The 17,633-nt window shown below is 37.3% G+C and overlaps 3 protein-coding genes and 1 long non-coding RNA gene across 6 annotated transcripts in view; 3 read left to right on the top strand and 1 right to left on the bottom strand.

Annotated features, from left to right (window-relative positions):
* Window positions 1–1,944, top strand: part of LOC140807434 (uncharacterized) — a 33,084-nt gene extending 31,140 nt beyond the window's left edge. Inside the window, exons 17-20 of the mRNA XM_073164269.1 lie at window positions 87–500; window positions 599–833; window positions 928–1,003; window positions 1,438–1,944. Of these exons, the coding sequence (XP_073020370.1) occupies window positions 87–500; window positions 599–833; window positions 928–953 (675 nt within the window). The 3' untranslated portion in view covers window positions 954–1,003; window positions 1,438–1,944. The remainder of the gene's footprint in view (window positions 1–86; window positions 501–598; window positions 834–927; window positions 1,004–1,437) is intronic.
* Window positions 1,945–3,284: 1,340 nt separating this feature from the next.
* LOC140807436 (thioredoxin F1, chloroplastic-like) lies at window positions 3,285–5,196 on the top strand. Its single transcript, XM_073164274.1, has 3 exons — window positions 3,285–3,613; window positions 4,774–4,873; window positions 4,947–5,196. Exons 1-3 carry the CDS (start codon window positions 3,324–3,326, stop codon window positions 5,079–5,081), a joined length of 525 nt encoding a protein of 174 aa, XP_073020375.1. The 5' UTR covers window positions 3,285–3,323; the 3' UTR covers window positions 5,082–5,196.
* An 81-nt stretch (window positions 5,197–5,277) lies between these two features.
* LOC140807435 (proteinaceous RNase P 1, chloroplastic/mitochondrial-like) lies at window positions 5,278–9,554 on the bottom strand. Of its 3 annotated transcripts, none has more exons than XM_073164271.1 (6): window positions 8,127–9,554; window positions 7,433–7,525; window positions 7,122–7,303; window positions 5,937–6,162; window positions 5,527–5,595; window positions 5,278–5,446 (listed from the first exon to the last, which is right to left on the bottom strand). In XM_073164271.1, exons 1-6 carry the CDS (start codon window positions 9,327–9,329, stop codon window positions 5,339–5,341), a joined length of 1,881 nt encoding a protein of 626 aa, XP_073020372.1. In that variant the 5' UTR covers window positions 9,330–9,554; the 3' UTR covers window positions 5,278–5,338. The 3 variants fall into 3 exon arrangements, with proteins under 3 accessions (XP_073020372.1, XP_073020373.1, XP_073020374.1); XM_073164272.1 differs by having other exon boundaries at window positions 5,937–6,057; XM_073164273.1 differs by lacking the exons at window positions 5,278–5,446; window positions 5,527–5,595 and adding an exon at window positions 5,602–5,883 and having other exon boundaries at window positions 6,090–6,162.
* Window positions 9,555–14,959: 5,405 nt separating this feature from the next.
* LOC140807696 (uncharacterized) lies at window positions 14,960–17,614 on the top strand. The gene is made up of 4 exons (XR_012112742.1): window positions 14,960–15,203; window positions 15,340–15,409; window positions 15,928–16,492; window positions 16,723–17,614. It is a non-coding gene; the product is annotated as an uncharacterized lncRNA (long non-coding RNA).
* The last annotated feature ends 19 nt before the right edge of the window (window positions 17,615–17,633 follow it).

Below are 17,633 nucleotides of genomic sequence, written 5' to 3'. Positions count from 1 at the left end.
AGTGTCATTTCTGTGTGACTTTTGACCTGTTGGCAGCATATAATTTTTTGGTAATTACCATTATTACTGTTTTCTCTATTAAATAGGACATTGCAAACAGTTTGATCCAGGATGATACATACTATACCATGAGTTTACTGAGGAAGGGGGCTTCTCATGGTTATGCCCCTCGGAACTTTGCCTGCTGTATCTGTAACTCCCTTCTTGCCAAAAACTCTGATTCTAATGTTCAAGTATTCAGTTGTGGTCATGCAATGCATGTACACTGTGAACCTGAAGAAAATGAGGAGTCATTTAGGGGAACCTCTGCTGGATGTCCTATTTGTAGTTCTAGGAAGAAATCTACTCCAGGGGCAATTGGGAAATCTGTGTTTGACAATAACGGCTTAGTAAGCAAGTTCTCATTAAGGGCACAGCAAGCATCTGGGACGCAAACATTGCATCCTCATGATCAACACGATATCTTTGAGAACTCATTTTTTTCTCATACTGCTTCGAGGGTATGTTTTTACCTCTGCTCGATAATCTTTTGCTGTTATAATTATTTACACATGCTCATTCAATCAACTTTTGCCATCCCTGAACTTGGTGGCAACAGTTTGAACTCTTGAATAATCTTCAGAAAGACCAGAAATTAGTTCAGCTTGAAAACACAGTTCAGTTGAGGCTAGCACCACCTGCTATTTACCATGAAAAGTTGAAGAAAAAAATAGAAATTTCAGGCAGAGAAAGCACTAGTCGTGTTTCAACCACAGAAAAATCAACTAGGCAATCAAGGGATAAAAAACTGAAGGGATTATCATTACGATCCACCCTGAAAACCAATATATTCAGTGAGTAATTTTATCCAAGGGATTCTACATACATCTTATTCTCATGGGAAATTGAGACTAATATATCTTGATAATTTTATTTGTTATTTTGAAGGGAATGGAAATATACGTGAGAAGTGAAGCAATCATTCCTTGTACGCCTAGATGGTCATGCTGCTACTATCTATCTGGTTGAGACATTTTGCAGAAATAATATATAGCTGTTTTTACCCCTTTTCCCTTTTCGTGATTTTCAACATCTGATGTATATATGATTTACTAGTGATATATGTATCTCTTGTAAAAAGAACACAAGTATAAATAACAAAATTCAAGGAAAACCTGTCCATATTTATATAACCGGATTGTAGCCTATTTTTTTACGAATTTTTGACACTATTCAACAGGTGTGCTTAAATTTGTTATAATTCCGTTAATAGTTTTTAAAAGATGACAAATTTGTTGCCTTTTGTATGGAGTTATAAACTAGATATAGTGGGATTAGAATGAACAACAAAGTATGAGTATTATATCGAGTATGAGATCAGCTTTACTCAAATTTAGCATGAGTGCATGCCGTGTTATGATATTCAGTTCTCACACTAGTTTCTGATGTTTTGGGCAGGCAACCAGAGGATAGCCAACAAATTGAGCGCTGATGGCATAGATAAAGTTGATATGACTTACGGGATGTGACAGACTACATTATAACAAATCTCATTTGCCATTTTGACAGCTCTTGTCCAGATGAATCGCTTGATATTTATCATGTTGTTCAAATATTTGAGATGCACAATGCAGCAGCGTGCGTTCATGAACTTCTCTATCTTACAACCAAAATTAACTCAGTGAATATAATCGAGCATATACAGGTTGCTTAACAGGATAATTATTGGCTCTATATCTTCTTCTACCTCAATCTGACATTAGAAATATGTTGGAGAATTTAGGTTTTTATGAATAAACGTTGTATATTATTTGTAATTATCATTGACTATTAAGTTTCCTTCTTGTTGGAATATTTCTAGGAGTGATCGCTTTTATCCCTTTTATGAAGCGGTGATAAGGCTTTGCTCTAGGTATAAATCATTGTATCATGAGTGGGAAGTGTTAATGATATTTCGTTTTATCCTACTTACTCTCATTCCAAATATTTAACTGACATTCATGTCAGTATGGTAATTTGCAGGCAATGAGAGGAATACTTCAATAAGCTGTGATACATATTACTGAGGTTGACAAAGCTAATCAAGTATTCTCCAATGGTACAAAGGGAGAGTGTTATTTTCTTGTGACATATTATTGGATACTGAACCTGTTTAGTTTTCCATTTCTTTCGGATGAAGAGGTGCAGGGCAAGTATACCGTATGTGGGATATTGCTTCAAGAGAATTGCTTTCTGGATGACCCTCGTTGATTCCTTGAATGCACAAGTACAACAGGAAAATTTTGTTGTGCATTGATAGTGGAATATATTATGAACCTCATAACAAGGTCTCGAAGAATGGGGTTTGATATAAAATCTGCAGCTGCTGTCAAGTTTAATATCAGTATATTTAGTATTATGCCTTGTTGCCGAAAAATTGTCGATCTCCCTCTCCCGGAGGTTTATAGAGCTTGGATGGCTTCAAAAATTTCTTACGATCCAACGACTGAAGCACCCCAGGCAGCATAGAATCTACCTGGGGGCATTTAGTTATAGTTCAGGTTCTTCTCATTTCATCATTAGCTATTCCCCCCGTTACCTTTTTGTTGTTTCGATTCTGTATAAAGCAGGGCCATCTTTGATCATTTCATAAATAAAAACAATACAATTTCCTCTCCACTGGTTTTCCCATCAAACTTCAACCATTATGGTGTGTGATAACAATCAACATAAGCTCCAATCCATACCAACGATCGCCTCAAACCACATCCGTCGAGCAATGCCCCATCGCTCTCAGCCAACATGCCCTCTAATAAACCACGAGTTTCAATTTTTGCTATAACTCGATCAATTAATCGCACTCTCATCTTCATCAATACACGGTGATTCTCGTCACGGCATGAGTTGTTTCGAACAACATTCTTAAAACTTTGTCCATATAGTTTATAAAATTCAAAAATAAATAATAATAACAATAAATAGTAACAAGTTCACATGGAAAATGAATTGCTATAATTTAAATAAATAATATAAATAGAAAGAAATTCGCATGGATATTGACCTTGTACCATTTTATCTATTATTTTTTATCCTCATGTGTCAACTTTGTGGCGGAAAATATTGCCTCTCTCGCTTTCTTTCCTATTTCAATTTGTTTTGTTATTACCATCGTAACATGGAACCGTTGTGCCTGTGCCACAAATATTAGGTCGAAATCCCAAAATTCGCCCGAGATTATCCGCGAATACCCAAGGATTCCTGAGGCTAAACCAGTAATTTCACATGTTCCGATCTCCATTGATTATGTATGTATCCTCCACTTTTTCTTCGACCTATAGATAGACCCAACATTTCCAAGTGTGCAAATGGCTTTGCAGTTTTACAGTGCGGCTGCGTTGAGTTCATCGGTGCAAAATTCGGTGTCGCACAAGGTTATTTTGGGCCAACCTGTGGTCTGCGTCGCAGGTGATTGCCGCCGGATGGTGACGAGGACAGAGAAGCGGCTGAGAGTGGGCTCACGGGTCAAGGCGAGCTTGGACGCCGCCGCCGCGGTGGCGGAGGTGGGCAGAGTGACTGAGGTCAATGTGCATACCTTCTGGCCCATCGTGAAAGCAGCTGGTACTAAGGTCGTGGTCGTCGATATGTACACTCAGTGGTGAGATTTATCATAATTATCCCTGTTTTCTACGTGCGTTGATCCTTCTTATTGTTGTTGATTTATAGTTGTTTCTATCTCGACGATTCTTGTGAAATTTTGTTGATTTCAATGGAATGTTGATTGTTGATTTCATTTGGGAATCACTAGGGTGGTTGTGAATGGATCAAACGAGGTTCAATGAAGCAGCAGTGTGAAACGAAAATTGGAGCCCCTGTGAATGCATTTTTCCGTAGCCCTCCAAACATTGCGCCTAAGATGAAATTTTAAGTCTATAATCGTACACTGGAAAAAAATGTCTTGCTATGTTTTTTTTTTTTTTTTTTTATAAAACAAGGAATCTGAATTAAGTAGTTGCAACCATCTTTGATAAGGATCGACAAGTTTCCACTTTGTTTGTGTCTGGACGTTTTTATGATCTTGCAGTTTTGAGTAATGAAAAAAGGCCCCATTCCGGGGAAGGAAATCAATAGTTAATGTTTGCTTCATTTAGTCAGATATCAAGATCCACCATCTTACGGACGTGATCCATTTAGTGATGCACTAACTAGAGTATTTATGTCATGATTTGATATGCATTTTCGAAGTGATTGTTCACAATTTCGTGGACTACATTGTATATGAATCGAATTCACGTGTGCTGATTCAATACCATGGTAGCAATAGGAAGGGCAAGGAACCTTTTACGTTTCAGTTCATCGGGTGAAGTTCTTCCCCTTTTTTGTCACTGAATATGTTTAGTGTGGATTTTTTCTTGGTTTGTCTATATCTGACTGGATTGTTGAACTCATCCAGTATCATAGGTATTTGGCATTCTTGAATCCATTATTTCTTGCAGTCTTAGGATATAACAATTTCCAGTCTCATTTCATAGCCTTGGAAGTTCCACGGAACTTCAGGAGATCTGGAGTTTATACTATGAATTTAAAGGAATCCGATTTTTGTCATAACCGGTTATATATCTCAAGAATTGAACAGTGTTCATTCTTGGGTGGTGGGTTTGTTTTTTCAAAAAATAATTACGATATTTAAGGCGCCAACATTGTCATTTTCTTCAACCTTATTGCATCTGCATCCAGGGTTGAGATCTAATGCTTTTACTGCTTCAGAATATGCTAAATCATTTGTCAAAACCTTTAGATTCGTTTTCCAACATGCAGGTGCGGTCCATGTAAGGTGATGGCGCCAAAATTTCAACAATTGTCTGAATCGTATGACGATGTTATCTTCTTAAAGCTTGACTGCAACCAAGATAACAAGGTGCGTGCAATCCCATTTCTTGCTCTAAATCTATGCAACTCAAGGTTGATATTTTATAATGATCTGTCAACAGCCTCTGGCAAAAGAACTAGGGATTAAAGTGGTTCCTACATTCAAGATATTGAAGGATAGCAAGATTGTAAAAGAAGTTACCGGAGCCAAATACGATGACTTAGTCGTCGCCATCGAGAATGCAAGAAGCAGCTAGAACTATTATTAGCTTGTTTGTAACTTTGTTAAGTAGATGAACTGTTGAATTCATTGAAAAATGATTACAAATTCGTGCATATATTAATTAAAAGATGGTGAATGATGCAAAAATATTGCAGTCGTGCAAATGTTTTTGGGATAACGTGTTGATGCTTGCATGGCGACACTTATAAAAGATAATTTGATCTTGAATGCCCATTCACCTTTAATTGTGTATATAAAATACACGAAGCTTTTATCCATTTTAAAAAAATATTAATAAGAATTCCTCCCCCGTATCCTTGTTGCACAAAGCCATTGTCTTGGGATCTCAATATCATCTCCTGTAACAGTTGGAACATGCCAACTGCCCTGTTCTGACTCCTGCAATTCATTTGCACACAATTCCTAGAGCTTCAGACATGAAACTAACAGGTATAGAGATCCTTTACTCATTAACTCACCTGGATGACAATTGAATATGGTGGTGGCATATGCAGGCTCAGGCCATTGATAGAAGGTTTTACCCGGACCTGCCATTCATCCGCACAACACAACCATTTCAATCTCATATGTTAATGACAATCCAGTTTTGCTAATGTAACGCATATGTTAGCATCGATCAAAAGTGTTACTGCAGCATAAACTAAAGTAATAGGTGACCAGAAGTTAAAGCTAGCTTTCTATAATTGATATTAAAGACGGAACAGTTGAAAAAAATGCATATATAAGAGAATGCCTGCTGCTACGTTCTGATTGGCGTTGGAAGATAGGACAATTTAGAAGAAATCATTTGTATACAAGTAACAATCCCTAGCAACCTGCAGCATCAAAGAAGTTCGAATGAATCAAATGAAAGAAACGTGACAAATACCTGATGTTTTTCTTTCCATCTAGGAAAGAAGCTACTGCCTAAAAGTTGAAACAAGTGGTCTCTCATCTCATCATTTGTCACCAGCAAACACTTTGAACTTACAGCAGCATACAACCAGTACCTAGGGAACGAAGAGAAAAACAGATAACAAACCTGTACTGCGGAGACCTCAGTTACAGCTAAATATCTGGCATTGTACGTGATCTCAAAGTACAAGTAGGGTGCACTAAGACAAGAAAAATAAGAACAAATAAATGAGATCGGAAAGCATTGAAATAATGAGAGAATAATTGAAATTTGTTTCAACAGATGAATAAAATTTTGTGTAGCGTGTTGTAGATACATGGCCACTAATATAATAATGAAAAGAGTCTCCCATATTCTGCCGTTTATACTCCTCTACCTGATTCCTTTCACTTTTTATAGCATAGTTCTTTTGACTGAACTGAATGTCTCACCAAACAGATCTTGTGCGTGGATCATTTTTATTTGAAGAATGAAACAAGAAACTTTGTCCGATGATTATCTCGATCTAATAGATATTAATCTGTGACATCATACGCAAAATCGGGCCTCGTCCAGAGCATTCTAACGTCAGCAGATATTTCTTTATTAGTTTTCATTGAATCACATATGAAAAGAGAAACAACAAAACTGAGTTCGGGTAAACCACTATTTGAAATCAATCAATATGCGTGGTCGTGGAACTCCCAGAATTTCACTCCAACAAATAACGATATGAGCAAGATGTATATCTAACAACTTCCGTCACTACAATGGAATTGAAATAACCAATTTTCCTCGTAAAATTATTCGTTAATATCATGCATATATAGCAACAACAAAACCTTGTAAAACATTGTAGTTCATCAACATCAATAACATGTAGGCATTAGACCCAAATGAGCTATATCGGCTACATGGATCTCTCTACTAAGCATTACTGAAAAGCATTATTTTCAACTCAGTTGATGGCTGGATTATTCGCAACTAGCATATGTAGGCATTAGACCCAGATGAGCTCTATCGGCTACATGGATCTCTCTGCTAAGCATAACTGAAAAGCATTATTTTCAACTTAGTTGACGGCTGGATTATTCGCAACTAGCATACAGGAACTGTATGAAGAAAAGAACACCAAAAATTGTGATTCAGAGTTCAGATAAAATGATTATTAAATAATACCAATCATCATTTGAACCGAGAGGTGTTGCATAGAGTGCTCCAGCCCTTTTCCAACTTTCCAATAACCTTTTGTTGTTAGGGTGCTGAGCAGGACCGCCAGTCACTCTACTCTGGTGTAAAATAACAAGGGGCAATTTCTTTGAAGGGCTGAGTTGCCGTATTTCTTTCACAACTCTATTGATCTATTACAAAAGGCACCTGTGAGTCATTCACACACATGAAAGACGAAAAACACCCAAGTCTTATAACCTTCATTTCTAATTGTCTATTACAAAGGACAGGCGATAAAAGGAGTCAAAATTCATCTTTACCTGAGAAAAAGTGAAAACATGTTGATTAGTAGCAAGGCCCAAATTTGCACCATCAACTACAGCATCGAATGGACCATGCCGTTGAAGCCACTCCTGTACCAGTACCCAAGCTCTTTGTTGTTAAATGCTTAGCCTAAGTTAAATATGGCACCTTTTCCAGCATAACAATGAAGTTGTCAGATTACATCATTAATAACAACAGGTGATGCCCATGACATCTTATTTCAATTTAATTTATTATTTATTATAAACAAAAAATGACCTGCCATGATTATAGGACCAACACCATATCCCATAGAATTTACCATCCAAACACAGAGAAGTTATCCTCGTTTCTTTTTAAACTCAGTACCATTTCAAAATGTCATCAAGCAAAGTTGCAGCAGTCATAAAAGGTTATGAGACTTGGTCAATAATCTCATCTAGTGTTGGAAGTCATAACCATTGGAATATACACATCATCAAAATTTAAAACCTACAGTACGTAGAACACTAAACCTTGGACAATGACGACTTAGCAAAACTGGAATTTATGTAGTACACTAATAGTCCAGTTAATATGATTTGACGGCTAATTGAAGAAAATTGCAATATATCAAATCCTATAATTTTCAGGATGAAGAATGCTATATTTCCACACACAGCACAAATTACAGAGGGTCTTAACCGTGGAAACCAAATGCTAAGTCAATACCTGAAATTGAACAAAGTCTTTTCTTGCTTCCTTTTGGCAAGCCAAATCAGCCAAACACTTTGCAAACTTATCGGTCTCCCTTGGATCAATATCAATACAATCTAGCTTTTGCCCACATGACTGACAAACCCCGGTATTAGTCATAGAGGTCCTCACCAATCTCCATTTTCCTGTCCCCAACCACCCTTGACCATGCCATCCACCACCTCCCTCCACAATCCCTTTCTTCACTCTCTCTGAATCCCACTTTTCCAACCCAATTTCCGCAGCCCTCTTGGACCCAAACCAATCCTCCACCACCACAGTGGTATCCTCTGATACCTGTCTCACTGCCGCCCTCAACCTATGCAGCATTTCATACACTTTCTCTTCCCTCTCAGCCGCAGAACTAACTTTCAATAGTGCTGAAAGCTCGGATTCTTCAGCCAAAACCATGTTATCCATCATATGTGAATCCACCTCGTATGCCTCATCAGCCATCCCCTTCTTACAAAACCCAAAGAGAGCTGGCCCATAAGACCTCAACTTTGGAACAATACCATTTGCCTTCATTTTCTTAACTAAATTGAAAGCCCGCTCAGGATCATTTTTGGCAGCTGCCAATCTTGAAACATTAGTAAATGTTGCTTCATTCGGCACCACCTTATCAATGCCCATCCGTTCAAAAATCTCAAACCCTCTTTCCAACGTTAAAACATCCCGTCCACCCTCCCCAATACCATCACTTTTTGTTGAACATAAATAAAGTAAGACATTGTAATGATACACATTCAGCTGAACATTGTGGATTATCGCCTCATCGTAAAGGCGAAGGGCTTCTGCTAAGTCAACGCTCTTGGAACACTGATCAAGTTTCACACGCAGAATCATCTCTGGGGACTCTCGAAGAACCTTTTTCCGGGACCTCCGAGCGCCCGAATCTCTAGGGTCTTGGACAACAGCTTCAGCTGATGTGGTGGAAAAATGGGTTCTTTTTCTCGCCATCAAAAAGGGATATTTTGGTTGGGTTTTGGCATTATTCGGAACAGGTATCAGGGGACAGTAGTGGAACAGATAATTGAGACTTCTGAGGTGGAAGCAGAGTGAACTAGAGTTTTTGGGGAAAAATAAAAGAAGAGGAAACGCTTTAGCTGATAAAGAAGTCATGCGAAGGAGCATTCCCGGTGGAATTTGACGATATTTGAGGTGCAAGTCCTTGACCATCCACTCCCACAACGCAAACTACGTGTTTGATGGATGTTCTCTTCGCATCCACGACATGGAAAACACTATGGAGTGATACAATCAACCTCGGAATAGAGAATGAGAAACTTTTAAGCCGAAACTAAGATTCGCTTATACATTCACAGCAAACATCGGCAACTGCTGCCGTTTCTGTTCAATATGCGAAGATACTGTATAGATAGATGATAAAGTGAAAATTAGGAAATACGGTTTATTAAATAGGGAGTCAATCGGGTTCTAATTGAACAAAAAGAGTGATATTCAAAAAATAATGTTGTCAATATTAAAATTTAACTTAAAATAAAACTTCACCCCAAACATTAAAATTTAACCCAAACTCCACTCAAAATTCAATCCAATGATTATATTTTTTTGAAAAAATTAGACTCTAAAACGATTTAATGATGAAAAATTATACTCAAACTTCACCTAGTTATGAAAAATAGATTTCAAACTCGACCCAACGAATGAAAAATTAGATTCAAGCTCCACCCAATGAAAAATATTAAACTCAATTTAATCAACTATGAAAAATTAGACTCCAACTTTAAGACGAACTCTTTTTGACTCAAGTAAAAAATTCAGACTTCCCCCGATTCAAATAAAGTGATAAACTCTCGTACATATTAATTCAAAAGAAAATGCATGTGTATTTTATCTTTTTTACGATAACAATTAAAACTCAATTTAAGCAAAACAATACAATTAGAGACCATTAAAACTGAATTGAATCAAAACATTACAAAATTTACCCAGCAGTTAGTTTTTTCTCCTTCTTCAACTTCATCTCATTTCAACACAAGCATCATCTGCAATTTGTTCTTCAACTTCACCAATTCCATCATCATTCTCTCTCAAAGGTGCATCTTTTATACAAACAAAACATCTCCATGAAGCACTGATTTGGAGTCTACGGTAATCTCATTGCATCCAGAATAATGAAAAGGGAATTTTTTGAGATTGGGTTGGAAGAGAAGACAATGAGTAATCATGTATTGATACAACCTCAAACATTTCAACTTCTTGTTATTATTGTAGCAGATTTTTTTTGAAATTGGGTCATGTTTTAAAACTCGACTCCCAGATTACTTGAGGCCTAGATTTGTGTGTTATGATGAAACTTGGTCGTGTTCTCAAAACCTGACCCAAGGAAACCTATGTCGCACTTACGTTTTTAAGTTTTGTTTTAGTAAAAAGTGTTGCCAAATTTATATGGTTGTGTGTGGGGTTGAGTTGTCATGAATCTGAGTCGAGATTTCATGAATCTTGGTTGCGTTTTAGATTCATAAACATTCGACCCAAATATTGCCAACAAGTTATTGGAAAGGATTTTTGATATCTCATTTACGTTTTTAATATCAGTTTTAGTAAAAGTCGTGCTTGACCTAGAACGAACACACGACTCAATTTTTAACATCAGTTTTAGTAAAAGGTTGGCTTGTATTTTGGGTCGAGTTTATGTTGTTTGAGTCAAGTTCGAACCAGAATAAACGTAAGATCCAGATTGAAAAACTCGATCCAAATTTCAAAAATTGTCCTTTTTTTCATGCCAAATAACAATTTCATTTTTTTTTTGGGTGCTGATTCATTTCCCAACCAAACTTGAAAGAAATAAGTTTTATGAGTGCAAGCTGACAATAGAGTCTCAATACATTGAGGTGTCCGATAAGTTCGTTTATTTTTTTTAGTGAAAATGAGATGGAATATTGTTTGATCAATGGCCTCAATTGCCCTAAAATTTATCTCATCATACCTGAGGAAGATGGATTTAAGTTTAGGCATTTTACTGTGAGATTGAGTCTATGTTTGGGTGATTTGAAGACTAAGATTGATGAATACAGAAAAGAGGAGGCAGAGAAGTGAATGGTAAAAATTGAAGCTATTCGGTTTTTTATTTTGTGAACCTATATTGGGTCTAGGGATGTAATCGAGTCGAGCCAAGTCGAACTCTTGAATGTTTGAGTTTGGTTTGTTAATAATCGAGCCGAGCTCGAGCTTTATTTAACAAATATATGCATGACTCACGAGCTTATTCAAGCCTTTATCGAGCTTAAACAAGTTTAATAAATATGAATTATACATTTAAATTTTCATTAAATTAATTAAAAAGTAAATTATATATTTAAAGAAAAATATATTATTCTTATTAAAATTTGTAAATTTATTATAATAAATAAATATAATATATTTTTCTATATATTTCATAAATAATATGCAAAATCAATAAACCAAATATCAAAACTATTATTTTTTCATCTAAAAGATTACTAATGAACTTACCAACGAACATGTTCACGAACTAACGAGCCGAATACTGTAAAGCTTGAGTTTGGTTTGTTTATCTTAAAGAGCCTCATTAAACGAGCTCTTATCCAATCGAGCTTCGAATAGCTCACAAACGGTTTGGTTCGTTTACATCCCTAATTGGGTCCTCAACATAAAAGTAAGCACGGTGCACCGGATTCGGAGTGGATTAGATTAGTTGATTACTTGAAGAGTTTGAATAATTATCTATGAGATAGATTGGCTTTCGAGAATCAGATTTATGGGTTGTGAAAAGACCTAGAAATAAGTCTAGAAGTTATTAAAATTTGACCAAACAACGTAAGAATGATCCGGATTTCAGTGTGTTTGGTAACTTCTATATTACTGCTTTTATTCATCATTTGCAGGTAAATAAATATTTAATATTTTTATAATATTATTTCTAATTTGATCTCATACTAATGTACTTGTGTAACTCGTTTTTTACTATATTTTGACATATAAATGTTTTTCATCTGTTGGTGAAATATTTGCTACTCGTAGAGAGGGTTCAAATGTCCCGATACTTCAGATGTGTCATTATGTGACAAAGAGTTGAAGTAAGGATCATTCTCCTTCGATGAATGATGTTACCAAATCATTCAACAGTGTTCCAAACGAGGTAAGTACGAAGAATCCAATTTATATACTTTTGCATTAACTTATATAATCTTTGCTAGCTAATGTAAAAAAATAATGTAGGCTATCGTAGGCATGCTTACTCTAATTGTTGCAGAGTTGTTGTCCATGCACTATTCGACTGATGATTCCTTTGATTCGACTCATGACGTAGTGATACTTCGCACTACGGAGTTAATGAGTCAGGGTGTCAAAATCGTGTGTAGTCAACTTTCATTGGTCGATCCAAAGTAAGATGACTTGGATATACAAATTTCATTATTCTTTTTAATAGCATTTTAATATTTTTTTTATTGCAGCGGTGAGAGTGAGGTCCATACCATCGTTGTTGCATATTTTTCAATGACGAGAGAAAATGCTTATCAGTTGAATGATGAGCGGATTGCGGAATTTATGTTGTATTTGTTGTGTTTGAGACAATATATGGTCATTGGACTGATTTTTTTTATAAGAAAAAGATATTGTTTTTGGATATAGACAACGTTTGTTTGAGTAGTTTTGTTATTTATATTTATGAAAATTGTATATGTGTATTTAAGGATGACAATTTTTCCCACGGGTTCGAGACCTCACGTGGAAAACCTGAAATGAGGACGGAGATCCTCGATTTTTTCGGGTTATGATATTTTTAAAAATTCCTGAAATAGTCCAGGAAGGGTATGGATATATTATCCTTATCCCGAACCTTCCCCATCCCCAAAAATAATATTAATAATATAATAATAAATTTTTTTGAAAATATCAATAATAATATTATTAATAATATAATAATAGAAGTTTTGGTTTGAAGAATACCCGCCCATTAATATTTTTGAAAACGGGATGTGGCGGAGACAGTGACTTGATCTCCATGGGTTCAGGTTCGGGGATTCATCGGACACGAAAAAGCAGGGATTGATGCAGATATGTTGGTGGAGATGAAATTTGGTGATGAGGATGACAAATCCTACCCCGCCCCATTGTAGTGACCCGTTCCAGAATCACCTACTAATCAAGAACTAAGCATGCAATTAACTTAATTAATAATAATCAGAGATAACAGCGGAAATATGGCCAATGACAGTAGTTATACAACCCAATCGAAATCAGAACAACTCAAAATATATTCGGTACAACCATATCGAATAGAATAGTACTGAAAACTAAACCAACCAGCTACTCACTGTCCTCCTCCTGCTCTTCCCGAGCCATCCAACCTGAGGCCTGCCCCGTGGGAATGGGGTGTCCAAGATAAACAAAAACCGAGGACGTGAGCGATAAGAACGCCCAGTACAAAAGCATGAGTATACAAGCCTATATGAAATGCACATGCTATGATATGATACCAGGGTAGTCAAGAAACAGGAGTAACAAAGGATCTCAAAATGCTCAGTCTAGAGGCGCCAAGTGGATAGTGCCGCGCGGTACTCCTCTGGGTCACTGCATCCACTACAAGAATAGACGTGGACCTAAAATGTCCCGGATCACCGAAGCCCTCCGGACCCGTCGGCCACTGTGTACTCTCGGTGTCCATGCGTCCACAAGACAAGACAGGGCTGAGCGGCCCCACAAGATATAGCTTATCTCGAAAGAGATACAGCTCAACAGTAAAGGCTATCTCGAAGGAGATACGGCTCAACATGAAATGCAACATGCATCATAAAACGTGACATAATGGCATGCATCATATGACATATATCAATGCACCACATAATCATGCAACACATATAAGGATGTATACTCGACCAGGATATCTCGGATAGTACTTCCGTACCTCTATCACAGCAAGCCTAGCCTTACGCAACACCGCTAATCAGGTCTAGAACAAGCCTACGCATCAAAAGCATACCCAATGAACAATACTACCATGCTCGACTAGCAAAACCAGTACTACCAAAGGTTTAGGGTTTACCTTCGTCCGTCGACAGCCCTTTGATGTCGATTGCCTCGTAACTCAGGCGTCACTACGCTACCAATCCTGGCAGCTCTTGGCTATCGCTCGACCGACAACTAACCCTAGAAACCTTCCAAACTTCTCAAATATGAGACATAACTCAAGAATTTGCAATGCAAAGTGAGGAAATCCGAGTACTATTTATAGGCTATGTTCGGATCCACCGAACCCACTTCGGAACGTCCGAACTCCTACGTGTCCATCGGCTCTTGACACCTCATGATCGGATCCACCGAACCTACACTTCGGATCATCCGAACTTGCATGTAAACTGACGTGTCGATCAACTCTTGACACCTCATGATCGGATCCACCGAACCCACTTCGGATCGTCCGAACTCTTCGGTGCTACCGAACCATCTTCGGTCCGTCCGATCATGACCACGGTCAAAATTACACATTAAACCTTCTTAATCACCATTAATCCGTTAATTACCCAATTTGGAATTCGGGCTACTACACCCATTGTCATCCCTATGCATATTGATTGGATAAAAGAATGTGTTATTGGGTTGGAGTTTTCGTAAAACTCCACATAAACTCCACCCATGATAATACATAATCGCAAAATCTGTTGGGGCATGTTTTTGTAAAACATGACCTAACAACACCAAACTTGGGTCAAGTCTCAAAAACACTCGACCCAATACTTTACAATACATTGGATTGGGTTTATAGAAGCTCGACCCCATTACTCTAACTTGGGTTGAGTTTTAAAATAACGACCAATCGGAAGGTTACGAGCTCGATCGGCCCATTTTCCAGCAACTGTTCGTGTGAGATTTGATCCGATTTTAGGTAAGGATTTGATTTCGATTCTTGGTTGTTATTGGTGGATTAGTTTGTAAAAGTGAAGTATTAAGCTTTTCCCCTATATTTCTAGTTACTTTTCAGCTATGTTTCCGACGTGTGAATAGTTTTTTCGGCGAGCCACCTTCGCAAGATCACCGTTGTGCGTTTTAGCCTTGATTTTTGAGGTATTAAGCTTGAAGTTTCAGATTCTGAACTGGTTTTGTTGGCTGCCCGGAAATCGAATTTTAATCCATTCGAAAAAAATAGTTTTATTCAGTTGAAATGCATTATATTGAAGTGTATAACAAATTTATATTGTAGGTTTTATCGTTGAACGAGTTCATCCGATAGTCCTTAAGAAATTACTGTGGTATTGTAAGTTGTAGTTGAGGTACGTTAAAACCTATATCATTATGACGCTTATATTGGCGTGTAAGAATTTTCGGTGAATGTTGTTTGCTATTATGTGCATTGAATGTTTATTCTATTGAAGTCATGCCTTAATTGTGTTGGCATAACATATTGAGTCTCGACTCCTTTGACGGCGATTTATGTTGATTCTGTTGAGATATATCGAGTCATCAGAGGGATGAGTGGGTTAGGATTAGCCACATTCCCAGATGACAGCTAGGGACGAGCGACTTAGCTACTTGCATTCCCGATGCTGTGTGCATGGACGAGCGACGATTTGATGGTGCATCACTAGCACGAGTGGCCACTGTTACTGTTGATGATACTATTCGTTTGGACTCCATTTGGTATCCGTTATTCCATTGTTACCATTCATGCATCGCATGTCATTACATTTAGTTGGTATTATTACATGTCTTTTATATACGTCGTGATTTTACTGGTTTGTCGTACCTCTATTTTCTTTTTATGTTGTGGTTGTTTTTGATGTTATAGCAGGTCATTCCAGGAGATTTGACGCGTCTGGTGGAACGTTAGCGAGTGGTACCCAGTATTCATTTGGTTTGTGTCAGAGTTCCCAGATATCTATTTATTATACTGGTTTGTTACATTTGCCGGGGAGATGCCCTGTATAGCTGTATGGTGTTGTTTTGGATTTTATTTGTGATATGTTGTGTCTAGTCCTAGCCAGTGCGGCTGTAGGATATTTATTTGGTTGATTGTGAACTTGACGTTATTTTCGAGCGTATATTGATGTTGTTGTGTTTTGGAATTTTTGGGATGTCGTACTTACAGGGAGGTCATGCCGAAATTTCTGTAGGCCCAAATGAACGTTTTAAACTTGTTTGTGCTGTTTACATCGATTAATCCTTATTGTTTGGTAATTAAATATTAATTAAGAGCACGGGCCCTCACAGTTTGGTATCAGAGCGTAACTGGAATACGCTCGAATTAAAGTCTAGGACACTCGAGTTTAGACACAAATAAAATGATTGTGCATGTTTTTGATTATTTTCTCTTACTTGTTTCTAAGTTTGAATTAATTGAATTAGCATGACTAGGGGTGGGAAAAATACCGAAATTACCGAAAAATAATCATACCGTACCGACATTTTTTTAGGTATACCACATTTTTTCGGTATATCGAATTTTTTTTCGATATCATTATGGTATTGGTGTGAATTTTTTCCATAGAAAAATTTCGGAATTCCGGTATCGGTACCGGTATGAATTTTTTGATATCGATATTTTTGCCACGGTATACCGAAAATCCACCCCTAAGCATGACTATAGCGTATACTTGATTAAGTTTTGGCATTTAGTTTAGAAATTTCCTATTAGTTTAAGTTTATGTTCTTATACTAAACCGATTATTTTATTTCTGCCTGTGGATTAAATCCTTTTGGCTTGTAGATGGCACCTGGACGTAAGGGCAGAAAAGCAAAGAAAGTTGTTCAATAATATGAAGCTCCTAATGTGGGAGGACTTAACGAGACTGGATGGAGAAGACGAGGTCGTCGTCTTCGTGGTGAAGCATGAAATGTTAACGTTGAGCATGAAGTGAATCAGTTGACTAGAGGAATGGGTGAAATGGAACTAGTGATATCCCGATTTCAGAATATACGTCCTCCTCGATTCTTTGGGAATGAAGATGGTGAGAAAGCTGTAACATGGTTAAAAAGTATGAAGTGCTTGTTTAAAATGTTGGAGTACACTCCTGATTTGGAGCTTAAGTTGGCTATTTGTCAATTAAAAAACCGAGCTCAGTTATGGTGGGAAACTACTGAGGAAGCTCTGAAAGAATTAGGTGAAAGTGTTACTTGGGATGTATTTTGCGCTCAATTTGCTCGAGAATATTCACCGCCTTCGTATTATTCGGCCAAGGAAGCTGAATTCAATAGATTGACTCAAGGTAACATGACTGTAGTAGAGTATGCCTCTAAATTTTCAGCGCTTCTTGCCTATGTTTCTCATGTTGCTAACAGTGATCGGAACAAGCTATCGCATTTTATGCAAGGATTGAATCGAACCATTTGCACCTTAGTAGTAGCTGGAGCGCCTGATAATTATGCTGATGCTGTAGAGAAAGCCAAGAATGTGGAGGAAAGTCTACTTTTGGCAGAACCACAGTCAGTTCAACCATGTTTTCCTCAGAGTTTCGGAGGTAATGTGCCGATGCCAGTGGGTGCACCACTAAGGCCAAA

Source organism: Primulina eburnea, chromosome 12 (assembly GCF_022965805.1).
Source record: "Primulina eburnea isolate SZY01 chromosome 12, ASM2296580v1, whole genome shotgun sequence".
NCBI classification, from domain to species: Eukaryota; Viridiplantae; Streptophyta; class Magnoliopsida; order Lamiales; family Gesneriaceae; genus Primulina; species Primulina eburnea.
The sequence above is the reverse complement of the archived record's forward strand: the minus strand, read 5'-3'. Positions and strand labels throughout refer to the sequence as shown.

Coding starts and splice junctions, on each gene's coding strand:
- LOC140807436 (XM_073164274.1), top strand. CDS start 3,324: ATGGCTTTGCAGTTTTACAGTGCGGCTGCGTTGAGTTCATCGGTGCAA. Junction 3,614..4,773: donor GTCGATATGTACACTCAGTG/GTGAGATTTATC, acceptor TCCAACATGCAG/GTGCGGTCCATGTAAGGTGA. Junction 4,874..4,946: donor ACTGCAACCAAGATAACAAG/GTGCGTGCAATC, acceptor ATCTGTCAACAG/CCTCTGGCAAAAGAACTAGG.
- LOC140807435 (XM_073164271.1), bottom strand. CDS start 9,329: ATGGTCAAGGACTTGCACCTCAAATATCGTCAAATTCCACCGGGAATG. Junction 7,304..7,432: donor ATGTTTTCACTTTTTCTCAG/GTAAAGATGAAT, acceptor CTTTTGTAATAG/ATCAATAGAGTTGTGAAAGA. Junction 6,163..7,121: donor CTCGGTTCAAATGATGATTG/GTATTATTTAAT, acceptor TTCTTGTCTTAG/TGCACCCTACTTGTACTTTG.